At 40.7% G+C, this 18,716-nt stretch overlaps 1 protein-coding gene across 2 annotated transcripts in view; it reads left to right on the forward strand.

The window, feature by feature from the left end:
* The first annotated feature begins 646 nt into the window (after positions 1 to 646).
* OTUD5 (OTU deubiquitinase 5) overlaps positions 647 to 18,716 on the forward strand; it is a 59,158-nt gene continuing 41,088 nt past the window's right edge. The window contains exons 1-2 of one of the 2 annotated variants that reach the window (XM_087710783.1): positions 647 to 1,768; positions 10,840 to 10,933. In XM_087710783.1, coding sequence (XP_087566909.1) covers positions 1,196 to 1,768; positions 10,840 to 10,933 — 667 coding nt within the window. In that variant the 5' untranslated portion in view covers positions 647 to 1,195. The remainder of the gene's footprint in view (positions 1,769 to 10,839; positions 10,934 to 18,716) is intronic. The other variant, XM_087710784.1, reaches the window with a different exon arrangement.

The following is an 18,716-nucleotide window of genomic DNA, read 5'->3' on the forward strand; positions in this document are numbered from 1 at the left end:
GAAAGCGCGGCCTTTGAATAAGTATTCTGGGAATTGTAGTTTCAACTGTTGGGATAACATCGAGTTTAAGAAAAAGAATATAAAGCACCGGAACACACTTTCTCGATTTGGACGGTTTAGGAATCAGGACACTCGGAAGAGCTCAGTAGCCAATCGGATCGAAGAATTTTGGGACAAGCCGCAAGAACTTTTGCCTCAACCTATCAATTTTTACACCCGGGAGAACTCCCCAGCCAATCACAAAGAATGCCCATTTCCGCCAATTACAAATGAGATTTGCATTTGTTGACGAATTAAGGAACGGCATTTATATTCCTTAGCCCTATCGGAACGAAGTCTACCGCTAAGCGTGATTAAAAGCTCCCGCCTCCCTCACTCGGTCAACGGTGGAGCGGGGGGGGGGGGAGAGAAGGAGGAGAAATAAAAAGACAGAGTAGCAAGCTAACTGACAGTAGCGCTGACTACTCAGGGAAGGACTTCCGTCACTACCGGCCCATGAATGTCTAAATCACGTGCCGCTCAACCATTAAAAAAGGGATGGTTGCTAAGGCCTGCCCGGGGACCGCCTCAGCTGTTGCTAAGGGGCGTGGAAACGGAAGTCGAGTTCGCCGGGGTCAGAGGCCGGCTGTGTTGATGTTGACACTAGGCCGGACCCATAGATGGGCCATAGTAGACGCCGCTGTCAGGAGGCCGCCAGCGGTCCGGAAGCTTTAGGCGCCAGCGGGGAAAGGCCCTTTTCAGCCAAACTGGGCCGCCCGGGACGGCCGCTTCCCTCTCGGGCGCCTCCTGGGGATTGAATGCTTCGCTTCCTTCCGCCTCCCTGCTGAGCCGAGCCGAGTTGCCGTGGGACGGCCATACGTTGTGCTTGAGCCTGTCATCCGGGCACTTCCCTTCACCTTCCCTCTCCTTTCTGCCGTCCCTTTGGACTCCTCGCCGCTGCCTCCCTCTGCCTCTTCCCCCCCCCTCCTTCCCCGAGCCCTCCTCATCCGGGTAACCTGCCCGTGGCTTAGCCCTCCTCATCCGGGCACCCGGCGGCGGTCGGCCCTCGGTGAGCGGCGGTCTTCTTCTGGCCGCCGCCGCTGCTGCCACCGCCGCCTCGGCACGCGGGTCCTCCCGCGAGGCTCCTGCCCAGGGGTCTCGTCCCTCGGTGCTCCTCCTCCTCCCTGCCCCCTTTCCTCCTGTCCTCGCTTTGGCCATGACGATCCTGCCTAAGAAGAAGGCCTGCCCGGCTGCCGGAGACGGAGATAGGGACCAGCCCGGCTCGAGAGGGGGAGGCCCCGGCGGCCCAGGAGGGGGCGGCGGCGTGGGCGGCCCTGATTCCCGGGGTTGCCCCGGCGCCGATTCCCACCCGCGCGGCGTCGGAGGAGGCGTCGGACCCGGGGACTCGCATTCCGGCCGCGGCGGAGCCCGTCCCCGGGCTTCGCCGCCTCCCCCGCCGCCGCGCTGGGGACTGCCCCCCGCCGGATCCCCTCCGCCGCCCAATCCCGGTGTTGGAGCCGGGGGCGACGGGCCCGGCCTCGGCCTACTCGACCCTGGAGCGGCCGAAGCGCGGGGCGGAGTAGGCGGCGGCTGCTGCTCCGGGCCCGGCCACAGCAAGCGGCGACGGCAGGGGGGGCCCGGCGGTGGGCTCGGCGGGGCGGCGGGGCCTGGGGGAGGGGGAGGCAATAGCCCCGAGCAAGATGAGGTCGGCGCCGGCTACAACAGCGAAGACGAGTACGAGACGGCGGCGGCCCGCATCGAGAGCATGGACCCGGCCACCGTTGAGCAGGTACCCCTCTAGCGACAGGACCCGAAAATCGAGACGGTGGGAGGGGGAGGCCTCTGGACGGGCATGGAAGAACCTTTGGTGTGATAGGCATAGGAGGGGCTTGGCTCAACTCCTGGATTATAAGACAATAATGGTTTACTTAAACACCACCACCCCGCCAATGGTTAGAAATGGTCGACCGAGTTGTGGCTGGAAAGCACACCGGCTGGCCTACCAAATTGCTGCCCCTTTGATATTCCCGATGAGTTTAGCCTGTGATGCACAACTTTCCTGATCATCTGCAACTGCCTCTTAAGGTGTATGAACTGGCTGCTATGCCTCTTTTCTATTGGGGGAAAAAAAAGTTGCGTCACCTTTAATTTTTAGGTGGCTCGCCCATGGCAATGAGGTGTGCAAATTCAGTGCGTTGGTAGCACCATGTCTGAAATAATTTTGCTAAATTGCCAGGAATGCATCCCAGAGAAATAATCCCTTCCATATCTCAATGTAGGTATTTGCCATTTTTGTTTAAGAAAGTTGTTGGTTCAAAAAGGAATTGGAGGAGTGGGGGGGGGGTTGTATTGTAGTAGGGTGTTAGTATACAGTAATCCTGAAAGGAAGGAGAACGGTTATTGAGGATTCGAATAGGAAAGTGAACCTCTTCTGCTAAATCTGCTTAGCTGATAGTGACCATGACTTTGGTGATCTGGAATATGAAGCTATACTAATGTGAGGCAAAGGAGAATGAGGATACTGATGGAAGGATAAAGGGATCCTCTGAGTTCAAACAGGAAGAGGGGAGTCTGTCCACTGGAGTGCTATGTCCTGTTTGGGAGTAAAAGGTAAACATTCAATCTCCATATGAGGAGAAAACTTTCTTCCTACAGATTGCAGTTTGTTTTTGATAGCAGCACTAAATTGTATCTCTTGTTCCTGTTTTGCCTGCCAAATTCACCTCCCGAATGATGAATGTATGTTGCTTACTATTTTATTATATGTTTCTATCTTAATGTCTGTATTCCCCCTTCCCGGTTTTGTGTGAGCCGCCCTGAGTCCCCTCAGGGAAAAGGGCGGCCTACAAATACTAATAAAACTCATAAAACTCATAAACTCATAAAACATTTTTTTGCCCAAAGCTTCATGCAATAGATTAAATTCACTTATTTTGGTAGTTTCACTTTTTTCTCCACCAAATTGGTTAGGCTAGTTGATTGATGGTTAACTTTTATTTCTTATGTCATCACAACTAGGATATCATACCAATTGATTACACCTGCTGAGGATAAAAAAAAGGGGGAGAGTGAATTTTTAACATTAGGTGTGGGCAAAAAAGGAACAAAAGCTCCATTGTAATTAGAAAAAAAGCAGGTTTGTTTTAGGATAGCTGTAGAATTAAATGAAAATAGTGGTTTTTTTCCCTGCAGTTTTGGAGGAGTTGCAAATATAAGTATCCATGCTTGATTATTACTGATTAATCTGATTGCAGTTATGTATTTGGCAACGGCTTAATAATACGGGATATCTGTACAAGAAAGAGTTTGCCTATTGTGAATTGGAGAGACTGAGGAAAAGTATGATGGAAGGAATACTAACAATTGCGGTTACAGATCCAACAAGCATGCTATTCAGAAGTTAGATTCCAGCATTTATATGCCCGTACTGTGTGTATGGCTATATAACATTGATTAGGTTTCACTTATGTCTAATTATGAAACCCAGGACATTTGTTTTTAAATAAACTGTTCTTCAAGACTGGGCAATGTGAAAATTTTCAAATGGAAATATTTAATTGAATTTAAAATGTAATGTTAGTAAGCTTTGAGCCCTTCCATTTTAAGAATAAACAGATTTCTTTTTGATTCATTAATTGCCCCTATGGTCTTCTCAACTGGGCTATTACTAAGTATATGTCAGACTTCCCAGGTAAACCAGACACATGATCAGTTGAGCTCATTCTGCTTTATTGTAAGGTTACATTAACAGAATCTTGCAAGTCTGAAAGTACAAATCTCCTGCTGTCTCCTTTACAGTCTGAGAAGATGTTAGGGAGGGTCCCTTCTGAGCCAATTTCTCTACTCGTTATGCAGCTATGGGCTATGTTCTCTCTTATCTGATCATTTCCTAGGCAGCATCTACCCATTCGCTCTCCACTCAAGATGTTTCTTACATAACATTTCAGCATGCTTAAGTTTTAACTTTCTATATAGTATACTATCATTTCTTGACAGTAAGTATATTTTGCAATGGTTTATTACCAAAGAGCCTTCTTAGCTCAGTTGCTATAAGACAGGTCTTATGGAACACGCGGAAGAAGTGTTGTATTTGTGATTCAAATCCCTGGCTTGAGGTAAACTAGAAAACTGTCGAAATTGTGAAATACAAGTGAGTTCTCTTCATCCCAACATACCAGTGGGAAGCTAATTTGAATTAGGCACTACCAGAGTGGCTCTAGAGAACAATTATTTAAGTTTTAGCTTAAAAATACAGTGCTTTCCTTGCTTTTAAATCTGCTCTAGGATCACTGCATATTGTATTGGGTTATAGGCATTTTTTAAATAAAATTAAGCCATTTGATGTTATTTCAGCTAAAGAGATAAGTAATGTTAATGTGGCAAAAAAGTAGCTGGAATATTCTATACTACCACCTTATCCTTCTTTTAGAATTGATGGAAAATTTGGATGTCAAATGGTTGAAGCAGAACACTTGGCTTAGAATTTAACTTCAGGTTTTGGCAGATGCAGCAATTTAAATATATTAAAAAGCCAAATTCCCCATGACATAGAAAAAGAAGGCAAAGCAGCTGTTTTAAACTGTAGCACTGTGAATTTGAGTCCAGCATTTGAGGGAAAACCTATTAAATGCAACAATTACACAACAAAGCAAGTTGCTTTGGAAAATTGCCAAGCTTTGTGTATTGAAAAAGCCCATTAAATGTTTATATTGATGTATCTAAAAGTTTGGGGCAAGTTAATTTGTCTATAATCGCAAACCTTCAAATCAAAAAGCTCTTAGTTCACTTAAAAGACTTCTGAATAGCAGTGCAATTCAATTAAGTTCCTGGACAGGCCAGCTTGATACCCTGTTTGTAAGTCTGTGGTACTAATGTACCAGATCCTAATTGGTGTACTATATTCTGTTAAGATGCACATGATTGGAAAGACAATAATTATGAGGAGTAATACAGTCTGGGGCATGTGAGCAATGTGTTTTAGGGTTAGACTAAGCAGTTTGCCCTTCAGTTTGCCCTGGTAGAATTCATATTAGTCTATGTCACTTGCTATTTTCCACTGACTGGGTCTTCCTCTTTTAGAAAAAAAAATGCTTGTGAGTATGAAGTTGTTTCAGAGGCTTAGAAAGTTGTAGCATCATACCTGTTCCACTGACATGGAACATTAACATTTGGCAATTATATTATTTAATAAATAGACTGCAGTTTTGGGAAACAAATTAGTCCGGCAACTTCCCTAGGGATAAGAGTTGTAAGCCAGCTAGAATGTTGTAAGTTGTAAGTTGTAAGCCAGCTAGAATGTTACCCTAGTATTTTAACATATGACCAGAAATTATTTTAATAAAGCAACAGTTATTATGGAGCTCATTAAAGAGGGCCTATATAATACAAGTTATTTCAGACCATACAGGGCAACTCATCATAATCTCTCTGAAATGTTCTAGGCATAGCAGGTAGTTTTGGGGAAAGATATAAGAAGAATAAAATTATGTATAGATATAATTGAACTGTGTTATCCCTATCATCTTCTAATCTATGACTGTCAGTCTATTCTTAGATGCTGGGACTCAAGATACTTATCGTATTTCTGAGGAGAGTTATTTACTCTGAAGTGTCCTATTATTGTTGAATTCTTTTTCATGATTATAGTATGAGCTTTAATTGTATGTGCTGATCTCTGTATATCTGCTTACTTGTTTATCAGAAATGAATTAGCAAATCTGAAGAGAAATTTAGATGAATTTTTGCCTTAATCTTTCTAAAGTTCTATAGAAAGCATCTACTGTGGTGATTTCTAACCATCTATCTAAGCATCCACATTTGTTGGATAGTAACCCCCTTCACCTTCACTCAATATGTTGGTCAAGGATAGATAAGAATACAGTTAAGAGGTGCCCATATGGAGTAAATTGAATGCAGTTTTTGCTTTTTGCTTTATTTGAAATCAGTATTTATTCTGGTGACTGCTTGGAAAGCCTCTACAGTTTTCTTGGTGAGATTTGAGAAATGGTTTACCATGGCCTCATTCCTAGGCCCAAGAGAGAATGACAGGCCAAAAATCACCCAGCTGGTTTTGTGCCTATGGCAGGACTAGTACTAATGGTCTGGTTTCTACCCTGATGTTTAACCACTGCACAAAAGTGGGTCTCTAATTTTTGCTTAGGTCAACACTGCAAAATGTGCTAAATGACTAAATGAAGTTGGATTCCATATGTACATGGTTCCGTATAAGAATTAAGATTTGCACAGAAAAGGGTAATTCTCAACATAAAACCACAGTTGGGACAGGAATTTTCATTTTAAGTCATTGTGATTGTAAATCCTAGTGATCATGTGACCAGACCTGATTTTATAACCATTTCACCATGGTCAGGTCACTGTGATTATAAGTGTGAATCCAGCTTAATGAATGGTGTGCTTTGCTGAAAACTGGCAAAAAAATGTTACAAATCATGCCCAGGTGACTATAGGATATTATAACCAGTTGTAAATGTGAGCTGGTTGTGAAATGCCCAGTTTGTGATCATGTGACTGGGAGGGGGGGTAAGGTGAAGGTGATAAATTCAAATTTAGATCATAAATGATGTTTTTCAAAGGATGTTGTTAATTTGAACTACCATTAAGCAAATGGTCATAAGCCTAGGACTACCTGTAAAAAAGCTATGTAATACTGCATCATAAGCACAGATAAACTAGGCCTTGAGCAAGGGTTGCATCTTATTCTAAGAACATTTGGCATCTGACATGCCATTGAAACATCCAAATCAATAATATTGCTAAGAGTTCTCATGGTTATGATACATGATTTGGAATAGATGAAAACTGTGCCTTGCCCTTCCCCAGCTAGGGATATAAGGAAAGGAAGATGTTCATTTTCATATTTTGCAAAGTGGCTAGGCAAATTATACTGTGTATGTGTGCAATTTTTCAGCATGATTGTGATAGGGGTATTACCCATTTCTCATGAATGATTGAAGGTCACTTGCAATTTTGATGTATACAACCAGATTGGCTGTAGTCATGATTTCAGCTCATTTCCTTTGAGCTACCCCCACATGCACTTACCCCCTCCAATTTCATATCTCAATAAATTTATACATTTATTTCCTAATCTCAAGTTTGGAAGTGAATTGGTAGATGAAGGACAACGAAGGTGGAAAAATGATAAGTGGTTTTTAACAATTGAAGTGATACCAATGTGGCTTTTTTATTGAATAGAAAGGATATGAACAGGAATGTTACTATTGCATAGTTGAGAGGTTGAGAAGTGTACCATGTGTGATGATGAAACTTGAAATAAAGAAATATTCCCTCAAAGTCATGAACTATATAAAACCTTCTTTCTGTTCATGCATGTTCACTTCAAAACACCAAAGGTTTATTTTTATTTTTTTACATATCCCACAGGGGGATTATATAACCTTATATATTTTGGCATTACTTGCTAGTTTTATATATATATATATAAAGAAATTTCCTGCAGATGTTAAGTAGACAGTGAAGGATAATGGATTTTTCTTTTTTGTGCTTAGAACAGAAATATAGCAAGTTGTTATGTGAGAAGCGGAATATTCCATGTCTTTTCTATTGATCTGTGTGAGAATAGTGAGTCTGCAGAATGGTGAATTTTGTGGAGTAGCAAGTCTGGATGTGTTGTTGATGTATCTTGAAGTTTCCATACCCTGGGTCAACCTTCTGGGTGTCTGGATTGCAACAACCATAACTCCCTAGCTCTTCTACCTATTGCTGAGGAGTTTGGAAATTAAGAGTCATCATATATGTGATATAATCAGGCTGCAGCATGTACCCATTTCTTACAATAATTACAGTTCATTTTCTTTTTATATTTATCTTCTCTGCATTTTAATGTGCCAGATTGCTTAGAAAAGTTTCTAATGAACTAATCAAAATAAGTGTCATAGTGTTCCTGCCTTATCCAGTGAAAAGTATTAAGTCTACATGGTCATATTATGTCATCTCCTGGTAGTACAGGTGGTCCTCAAGTTACGACCACCAAAATTGAGCCCAAAATTTATGTCGCTAAATGAGAAATTTGTTAAGTGAGTTTTGCCCCATTGCACGACTTTTCTTGCCACATTTGTTAAGGGAATCACTGCAATTGTTAAAGTAGGAACACGGTTGTTAAGTGAATCTGGCTTCCCCATTGACTTTGCTTGGTAGAAGGTCACAAAAGGGGGTCACATGACCCCGGGACACCGAAACTATCGTAACTATGAACCCGTTGTCAAGCCTCTGAATGTAAATCACATGACCACGGGGTGCTGCAAAGGTCATAAGTGTGAAAATGGTCATAAGTCGGTGCCATCTTATCTTTGAACAATCACTGAATGAACTGTGTTAAATCGATGACTACCTGCTGTAGAATTCAAGAGAGATCTTCAGGCATACAAGCCTAAGGAATCTTCACAGGATAATAAAAAAACATTGGTTTTTCCCCCCTTTCCCTTTTCCCTTCAGTGATAAAGGCTGCTAAATGGACAGGAGAGCCATAGAGTCATAAAGATCTGGAGAATGCCAGTTTGCAAAGTAGCCAAAGAAGGACATTTTGCACCAAAACATAGCAATTGAAGCATCCACAGTTTCCCCACCCCACCCCACCCCCTGTCTGGCGGTATTTTCCTTTTTGTTCATTGTTGATCTTTGTCTCCAAGGAACACAGTTGGAGTAGGCCTAAACTTTAGATATGAAGCTTTTAAGTAACCACAAGATATTGTTTTGAATTGTCAGTGTTCTTTTTTAAAACAGGATTCATTAATTCGTAGTCTGTTTTATGCTCTTCTTGTAATTTTTAGCACACACAAAAAAACTGTTGGACTAGAGATTCCTTTTTGGTCTTCATAAAATTGTTTCATGACTGAATGTTTGCAAGATTATAGAGTTAAAGCCAGAATTAAAAGGAAAATAAACACCAGCAGAGATTTCCAGAGGGACTATCACCTAGTCTTCCTTATGTCCCTAATCTAGTACCCTGACTCTGCAAATATTTTCTTTCCCTAATCTGTTCAAATTCAATATTACCTGGGCAGATAGGAAATGATGAAACGGTAGAATTGCTAACAAAGGGAATAAGAAAATCTTGAGTACTTAAAAATCTAGCTCTCGCTGTTGCCAGTAGATGGCAATGAAACTATTTGAGCCAAAGACAAAAGGCTCAATAAATTTGGAGTAGCATTCTTTTGAATTGCCATTAATATATGTTTTCCCAGATTACTTGTGTGCCATCAAGTTGGTGTCAACTTTTAATGACTAAGTTCTTTAATAGAGTACTGGAAGACAGTATGCAATGGATCATTAAGTGATTATTTCTTGAACAAAAATAAGGTACCTATTCAATATAGATATATCGCAATTAGTACAATTACCGGTAGTGAATCCCACAAAATGGTTGCATTATTCAAATTTACAATATTCAAAGCGATATTTCTATGAAAAATAGGGTAATTGGCTCCAGCATGAAACACAAATGTTTACATATTAATGAAACACTGTAAAAGAGGCTACTTATATGCAAAGTACATTTGCTCTCCCTTCATAATTTGCAGTAAATCAAGCATTGTGCTATTCAAACTCACACTAATGGTAACCTACCGGTATGCTTGAAGCAATGATACCATATGAAATTGTGACATTTACTTCAAAAATGACTGAATGTGTTTATTTAGGAGAGAAGGGAATTATTCAATTAGAATGTTTAGAAGGGTACAGGTTGCAGAGCTAGATAAGTGGGTAGGAGAATGCAGAAAACAGAATTGTAGAACCAGGCATGACTTAAGTGCTGTTCTTAAAGCTCTGGGTATTTGCAAAAAAATATGGGGGGTGTACCAAAATGAGCTTGTAATCACGAAGCCCCCAGAGTGGTGCCTTGTCCTGTACGAGTTCCTTAGCTGCTATCTTCCTGCTTCATTACCTCTCACATTCTCTGTACCAGTGTTTTTCAACCTTGGCAACTTGAAGATGTCTGGACTTCAACTCCCAGAATTCCCCAGCCAGCGAATGCTGGCTGGGGAATTCTGGGAGTTGAAGTCCAGACATCTTCAAGTTGCCAAGGTTGAAAAACACTGCTCTGTACAACAAGGATGGGAGGTGAAGAGGTTTCATCTGACTTTTGAATATGGGAATTTTGCTCACTGGGTTCAATCTAAGAAATTGTGACTGACCTGTAAAGCCTTAAATGGCTTAGGATCAATAAAGGGATTATTTCCACTGTTGCAAACCTGACAATCTTATCAAGATTTGTAGGAAGAATCCCATGCTGTCAACAGTCCATCTTTCCGGCACAGATAGAAAAATAGCATTTTCCTCGATTGCTCCCAGAAAAAGGAGCACTTCTTTAGGAGTTTTGTTTGGCCCCTACTCTCTTGGATTTGAAAAAAAAAATCCCTGAACACATTCCTGATCAGTTTTTTAATTAATAGGATGCAATACAAATGTTACTGTTCATTTATGTTTTATACTCTGTTTCAATTTTAAATTTTTGTTAGCTGCCTTACCTAATTATAAAGGCAAAGTATAAAACAGATATATAAATAAAGTTGTGCATCTTTTGATTCGTGCCAATCCTGTGTAATTCTATTCTTAGTTACATCACAATTTGGAATTAACGGGGTGGGGGGGGCGATTAACCCAGGGTTGTAATGATCGCTGCTTGCTGTGGGCAGCCTCTAGTGGGCAGCAGAGTTACTTATTTGCATGTGGATAAACTTTGTTCTCCAAGGTGGCTGGTCCCTCTTTTTATAAGTAATCATGGGTAGAACAGGAGAGAAAGTTGGTTATGTTGCCCTCCCTCATTTGTGGGATGGGGATGCTGTCTAACTTGCTGACATCTGCCCCTCCTGTCACCAGCAGGAACACAGGTTCGAGAAGGCGCTGAGAGAGAAGAAAGGGTTCATCATAAAACAGATGAAGGAAGATGGGGCCTGCTTGTTCCGGGCTGTGGGTAAGTCCTGCCTGCTGATGGGATCTACCTTAGAGAGGTTGGACAGCAGGCAACGCTCAAGCTGAAATGAATCTCTTCCCTCAGTTTTTGAAGTCACATATAGCCTCAGGTCAAATATTTTACATTGTGTTAGTTACAATATTTCAGGTCCAGTGCCAGATTTCAGTTTTGTAGATTTGATCATTAACATGGTGACTTACACCATTCGACAACTGGTGTTGCAGCTGGGTTTAAAAAATTCAAATGTCCAATACCCTATTGAAAATGGGATCCAGTTACTGGCGTACTGGAAGTGATTTTTAGTCTGCTCTGTTGCTGCCACATTTTCACTTTTAACCTTGTTGGTTCCTTTTCATTTGGTCCCTAATGCAATTTAATTAATTTGGTTCTCAGCTTGAGATGAAAATAACCTTTTAACCTAGAAGTGGGATGGGATGGAATCAAATACTTGGGCAAGTTCAGACTTCCAGTATTTTCTCTGAGCGGGAAATATTAGTGGCTTTTAACTTTTGCTGAGGAAAAACAATCCACATATACTTTATTATTTTATTAGCTGAAAACTGTTTTGGTATTCAATACCTGTTGTTGGTTATCTGATTGATGTTTGTGAAAGAATCTGTTACATACCAGCAATGGAAAACCTCTGTACCATTAGATCTTTTATTTTCCCCAAAACAGAGAACCCTCTTCAATTGGGAATGTCTCCTGCCTTATAAATGAGGAAATAGGAATATTGGCAAAGCGGAGTTGTTGCTTAAAGATACAAAGGCTTTATTGTGTTTTACTCACTGGTGGTAGCCTATGGGAATTGCAAAGTGGAAACAAAAGTTTTGTACTCCCTGCACTCCTGAAGGGGTGGGATGAAAAGTTCTGGCCATGTTCACAGGTTTAAGGAGCAAATAAATGGTCCATTGTATTGCTTTAATACATCCAACTTGGTTGATCTAATATTTCTTCTGCATAGTCTTGATACTATCTCAAACTCTGTACATATGTCCAAAATTCATTATTTATTTTATTCATCAATTTGCAACTCATTTTGCAGTTCATACAAAATTTAACATCTTAGTTTTCCACCTTAGCTATCCTCTCACTGAATTCTTTAATTCTCTCAGTACTCTTCTTTATTTGATAGGCTAGAATTCTTAACTCTTAAATTCTACTCTCACTTGTTTACAATCATGCAAGTTTTCTTTGGACAGAATAGTGAAAATCAAGTTCATTGTCATTGGCAGGCAGAAATCCTGGTTAATTTTACTGACTCTTGTAACTTCTACTTTATATTGCTCCTGGCTCAGTCACTCTATACTTTTATAATTCTTATAATGCAGTGCTTCCTTTGTAAAGTCCTAAATGGTTTCCTGTCTGCATTTCATACCATGGATGTTCCTTCACCTTTGACTTTCCTCTACATTAGAAAGAGTGCAGAGAAGAGCAACAAAGTTGATTAGGGGACTGGAGACTAAAACATATGAAGAACGGTTGCAGGAACTGGGTATGTCTAGTTTAATAGAAAGAAGGACCAGGGGAGACATGATAGCAGTGTTGCAATATCTCAGGGGTTGCCCCAAAGAAGAGGGAGTCAAACTATTCTCCAAGGCACCTGAGGGTAGAACAAGAAGCAATGCGGGAAACTAATCAAGGAGAGAAGCAACTTAGAACTGAGGAGAAATGTCCTGACAGTTAGAACAATTAATCAGTGGAACAGCTTGCCTCCAGAAGTTGTGAATGCCCCAACACTGGAAGTCTTTAAGAAGATGTTGGATAGCCATTTGTCTTAAACGATATACGGTTTCCTGCCTAGGCAGGGGGTTGGACTAGAAGACCTCCAAGGTCCCTTCCAACTCTGCTATTGTATTGTATTGTACATCCTAATCTCCAATACATCTTTGTTCTTTTGAGATAGGGAATATTTGATCTATAACCTGAATGTACCCATTGGACTTCCCCTTTCAGCCCTGGTTTGCTATAGCAATAGCACTTAGACTTATATACCGCTTCATAGTGCTTTGCATCCCTCTCTAAGCTGTTTACAGAGTCAGTCTATTGCCCCCAACAATCTGGGTCCTCATTTTACCCACCTCGGAAGGATGGAAGGCTGAGTCAACCTTGAGCCTGGTGAGATTTGAACTGCCAAATTGCAGCAGCTGGCAGTCAGCAGAAGCAGCCGGAAGTACTGCACTCTAACCACTATGCCACCACGCTATACCTTCTGTATAGCAATAACACTTTAAAAGATTGCAGCTTTTCAAATGTGCTTGTGATTTATTGGGTGGGGAGGAGATGTGGTGTTACCTGAGTAAGAAAAAGCCAATCTCTCCCGTAAGAATAAGATTGGGCAAACTGTTTTGATTTCAGTTCCATGGATTTTTGCTTAGTTAGAATAAAGTACAGGTAGTTTTTGCTTAATCCAGTAATTGGGACTGGCAACTCCGTTACTAAGTGATGCAGTCTTAAAAGTGTAAAATCACATGACTGCACTGACTTACAACAGCAGTTGCAGTAGTTCTAGTTGCTATCATTAAGTGAATCCAGCTTGGGTCATTAGGTGTCATGTCACATGATCACCATTTGCGACCATCTGCTGGCTTCCCCATGAACTTTGCTTGTCAGAAGCTGGAAGTGAAGGTTGCAAATAGTGATTACATGATGGTGGGGAAAGGTGACAGCCACAGCTATGAGGATTAGTTGTAAGTCTCCTTGTTCACTGCTGTCATAACTTTGAACATGGTTCAGAGTTCAAGTGATTGTTAACTGTATCTATATCAGCTAGGACTAGGAAATGATCCAAACCGTTCCCAAAATAATGAGATTTGAGGAGGTTCTTAACCCCTTTTCTTTATCACATGGCAGCCATGTTATAAAGATCAGCGGTGTTTCACGACTGGGAGACCTTTGGATAAGAGAATAGTAGAGATGGATAAGTGTTGGAAAAGAAATGCTGAGAGAAAATCAAGAGTTTTGCAAGTGAGGAACAGAACTTTGGGCAAGGTTAGGGACTGGAAAAGAAGTCAGAAAAGGGCTTAGGAAAGGCATAGGATCAAAATGATGAGACTGGTAACTGCCTTCAGCAGCTGAGTATTGGATGTGTATCAGAGGTGGGTTCCTACCAGTTTGCACCTATTCGGTAGAACCGGTTCGTCAAATCTACCGAACCGGTTAGAAGAGGTTCCACCAGTGGACCCGGAAAGCAGGCCACACCTACAGAAGAGGTTCCAAACTTTTTTGAAACCCACCACTGGTCCTTGGATAGGATTATTCTACACTATCATGCTCATATTTATAAAACTCAGTGCCTCTGTGAAAGGTAAGGATGGCTACTGCGTTTGTGGTGCAATCAGAACATTGCGTGTGTTGAAGTTGTTTTAACGCAAACCAAAGATGCCTTTTAAAAAACAAGTTTACATCATATTTTTATGCATGCCAGTGCTGTGTGTGAGGTAATTTAAGGTGGTTCTGACAAGTGTCCGTCGGCATCTTCATATCCGGTCACATGGGTGGCAAGCCACTCCCACAAAGGCCACACCCACAGAGTAGGTTCGAACAATTTGTGAAACCCACCACTGGTGGGTATGATGATGATTCAATAAAAAGCCAGGGGGAAAAAAAACATTTGTAAAAGTTTTTTTTTTCTAAAATTTTCAATTAAAAAAAAAAGAAATAAAAGCCCACCAAGGGCAGAGCCCAGAAGCAGTCCGAGTGTAGTTGCTACCCACAGACTTTTTAAGACAGCTTCTGTTCTAAAATGAGTCTGAAATGAAAATGAGAAAAAAAATCATATGCTGAGTTTTATTTTCATTTGACTATTTGCTCAAATATTTTGCTCAGAGAGGGATCAGTCTGTACAATATGCAATCTTTGGGAATCTAGATTAGATTTTGTTTTCCAAAAGTAGCTTAATTACTATCTCTTTTAAATGGGCTCTTGGATCAAGCTGTACATCCTCTCTCTAGAGATATAAGCTGAAAAGGACCAAAAAGTTAATATTCAGTGATTGACTAGCCAAAGCACCATGTCCTCTCCTCAAACTTCAAATAATTGACACTCATCCAGTGATCCAGTCAGTTTTAACCAGTTGTTTGCAACCATTGTGAAATGGTTCCTGAAACTACATTCTTGGAATTCATGTGTGGCTTTAAATTTTTGTAGAAACCATTCAGTGTTACTTTTAAGTGAGAAACCACCCCTTTCTGTTTCTCTTTCCTTCACAGCCTAGGTACATTTATTAGAAAAACTAGTGACCTGGTTGCTTTTACGAGAAACACATGCTAGGCTTTCCCTACTAGCTAGTGGTAATGAGAATACTGACCACTTTGTTACTTATGCATTGAATTTTCTGAGTAAAACCTCATTTCTACTTTAAGATGTGTGGTCTGTGCAGAGCCCCATATATAACTTGGTGTTGGATAAAACAATTCTTATATAGCATAATCAATGGTAATTTTAAATATACATTAATACAGCAAGTAATATATGAAGTAGTGAAATTTAAATGGAGCATCATTTCAACAAAGCCAAAAAAAAAGAGGTTTATCTGAGATTAAGTGGATACAGCACTGCAATAATGAGTCTGGATTCAAATTGCAACACAGTCATGCAATTGTCATGAATCTGGACAAACTAACTAGCAATTAGCCTCCATTGCTCCATCAATAAATTCATTCAATTTAGTTGCTGTTATTACTCATTTGGCTGCATTTATCACTGAGTTAGAGTAAGCTACTTTCAGTCACCTCTTTGCCATCATTTTGCTTTTCTTTGTTTTCATGTATGGATGTTCATTGTGGGAAATGTCTAAAATTGATATGTTGTCTGAATTTGGAATGCTGACTAAATACAGACAGAGAAGGAATGCTTCATTGGTCAACAATTTAAGGCCAACAATCCTTGCTTGTGACAGCATGCTGAATTTTGGAAGTTAGTATGCAAGCTATGCCTGAATTCCAGATTAGCCTTTTACAAGTTAACGCTCCCCAAATGTATTGTGACTTCAATTTGTAGAGCTTTTACAACCCATGCTGGCTGGGAATTGCAATAACATTATATCTGGAGTACAGCAGCTTGAGGAAGACAACTCCAGATGATTCATAAGAAGTAAGCCAGTTGCTTTTTGTTGCATAAAGAATCAAAGGGCATACATGAAGACCTGCTTCAACAAAAGTGGTGCCAATCAAGCTGCCTCTTACATTATTATTCTTGCCTGACTGGAATTGGATAATACTTCTAGGTATAGTAACTAGAGTGGATAAAAATCAATGATTTTTTTAAATTTTATTTTTAAAAAATCAGATTTTATTTCTATCAAAATGCTTTTGGAGTAAAAATCTATCTAACGATAGTTTTCTATTTAAGATACATTAATAACTTAGTTTATTCAGCATGAAATGGAACTTAATTATGTAGCCTGAGGCTGTATATTCTGCAATATTAGGACTGTTGGTTAGTCCAGTGTTTCTCAACCTTGGCAACTTGAAGACGTCTGGACTTCAACTCCCAGAATTCCCCAGCCAGCATTCGCTGGCTGGGGAATTCTGGGAGTTGAAGTCCAGACGTCTTCAAGTTGCCAAGGTTGAGAAACACTGGGTTAGTCAACAGTGGGTCAGAAGAGAAGCTGCTGCAGGACAGAGATGACAGTTGCTCTTTAAAAAATATGATTTAAATCAAATCCACCCTGGTGAGAACCTACAAAACTTGATAGCCAGCCACCCCCTTCTCCACATAATAAATAGTACCATTGATAAATAAAGATTCTCGTGAAGTCTAAAGAGAGCTAGTATCATTACTTGAAAGGGATTTTTTAAATTTTTAATCGATACAGGTTTGAGATGTTAGAATGTCAGTTCCGGTCTACCATTATAGTTTGGCAGATAGGTTTGGAAAGCTTATAATACAGCTGTGTTTTAAGTGCTGAATGGGTGCTTCCTGTAGAAAGGTCACTAACAATAATATCGCCATTCCATATGGAAAAATTTATAGATGTTCCATTTACTTCCCTTTTGTATTTTTGAAATGCTGGCAGATCGCTTTAAGTGTTGCTTTTTGTTTCTGAATGTCTACCTGCCTTTCTAAACCCCTCTGCATACCGTATATACTCGAGTATAGGCCGACCCGAATATAAGCCGAGGCACCTAATTTTACCACAAAAAACTGGAAAAGTTATTGACTCGAGTATAAGCCTAGGGTGGGAAATGCAGCAGCTACCGGTAAATTTCAAAAATAAAAATAGATACCAATAATGTTTTTGAATATTTATTTCAAAGAAAAACAGTAAACTAGCGGTGTATTCAATGAAATACTTCACTCACCTCATGATGCTGATGTCCCGCTGTGATGATGATGTCCCGTGCAGCCTCGGGAGCGATGTCCCGCCTCCTATGACACACGGCACAGTGATTCCTATCATTGGATCACTGTACCAGAGGAGGTGGGACATCGCTATGTGGCTGCTTGCCATAACAAGGAGGAGGTGGGACATCGTTGCAGAACGGCAGGAGGGGGAGGAAGGGGAATCGTAAGACAGCCCTGCATTACATTAGAACGTGAGGAGGGGGGATGGTGCGGTGCGCGCTGCGCGGCAAACTGACACAGAGGGAGGGGAAACTCACAGGGGCACTGGGCCATTCACGAGTGTCACCCAGCGGCATGGCCCCGCCCCTTTTTCTCCTCCATTTCAGGCAAATTTTTCACTGACTCGAGTATAAGCCGAGGCGGCTTTTTTCAGCCCAAAAAGTGGGCTGAAAAACTAGGCTTATACTCGAGTATATACAGTAAGTGGTTTTGTCCTACAGGCATTTTCTTTCAGGAAATCACAAAGCAGCAATAAATCTCCATCATGGGACCCAAAGAGCTAAATTTTCCAACGCTTGCACATTAAATCATACAAAATGTAGTGCATGTTGAAAAGCCTCTATACTATATTACAGGTTGAAGTGCTACTTTTCAAGCATTTCCTTTCTGTATCCTATAGTAACTTACTATTTTTTTCCCTTTTAATTACCTTAAACAAGATAACTTCCATCTTGTCTTTTTGCCGGCTGTTTTATTTTGTTTAAATAATAAGAGTTTCCGGGAGAATTGATATGCCTTCTACAATCGAGCTAATTTTATTCAACAATTAAGTTTTTGGTTCTACTAACTCACTTTGTTTCCTTGGAGATATCGTAAAGTAGTTTCTTGCATGAATCTATTGTTTTCCCCCTTCATTTTGCTTAGATGCTTAATTTCATTATCCCTGTTATCCTTTACTTGGCACTTTTGGCCTTTCAATCTATCAAATTTGCCCTGGTGGCGCAGTGGTTAGAATGCAGTATTGCAGGCTAACTCTGCCCACACCCTGGAATTTGATCCTGACAGGCTCAACATTGACTCAGTCTTCCATCTTTCCAAAGTCAGTGAAACGAGGATCCAGATTGCTGGGGGCAATATGTTGACACTATAAACTGCTGTAAAGCACTATGGAGCAGCATATATTAAATGCTATTGCTATTGTAAGCAGAGTTTTTTTTTCTGTAACTCTTGAAATCATAATCTTCTCTCTCTTTTGTCTGGGTGATGTAATTTTGAAAGAAGTCATATGAGCATAATTTGGAAACAAAATATTAACCGATAACTGCAATTAGTTGCTGTGTCTTGATGCTTTCTCATAATATATGTGAGATTTATGTACATAGATGCATGCCTGGCCAGAGCCTGATTTGGAGATTTCCAGAGCTGTGGAATTGGTGGGAGCCCCAGTATGACTACATGTATAGTTCCTACTGAACCCTTTCACTTTGTTTCTGAT

This window comes from Thamnophis sirtalis, unplaced genomic scaffold (assembly GCF_051295495.1).
Source record: "Thamnophis sirtalis isolate CommonGarterSnake01/CBP01778 unplaced genomic scaffold, rThaSir2_p1.2 scaffold_3, whole genome shotgun sequence".
In the NCBI taxonomy this organism is placed as follows: domain Eukaryota; kingdom Metazoa; phylum Chordata; class Lepidosauria; order Squamata; family Natricidae; genus Thamnophis; species Thamnophis sirtalis.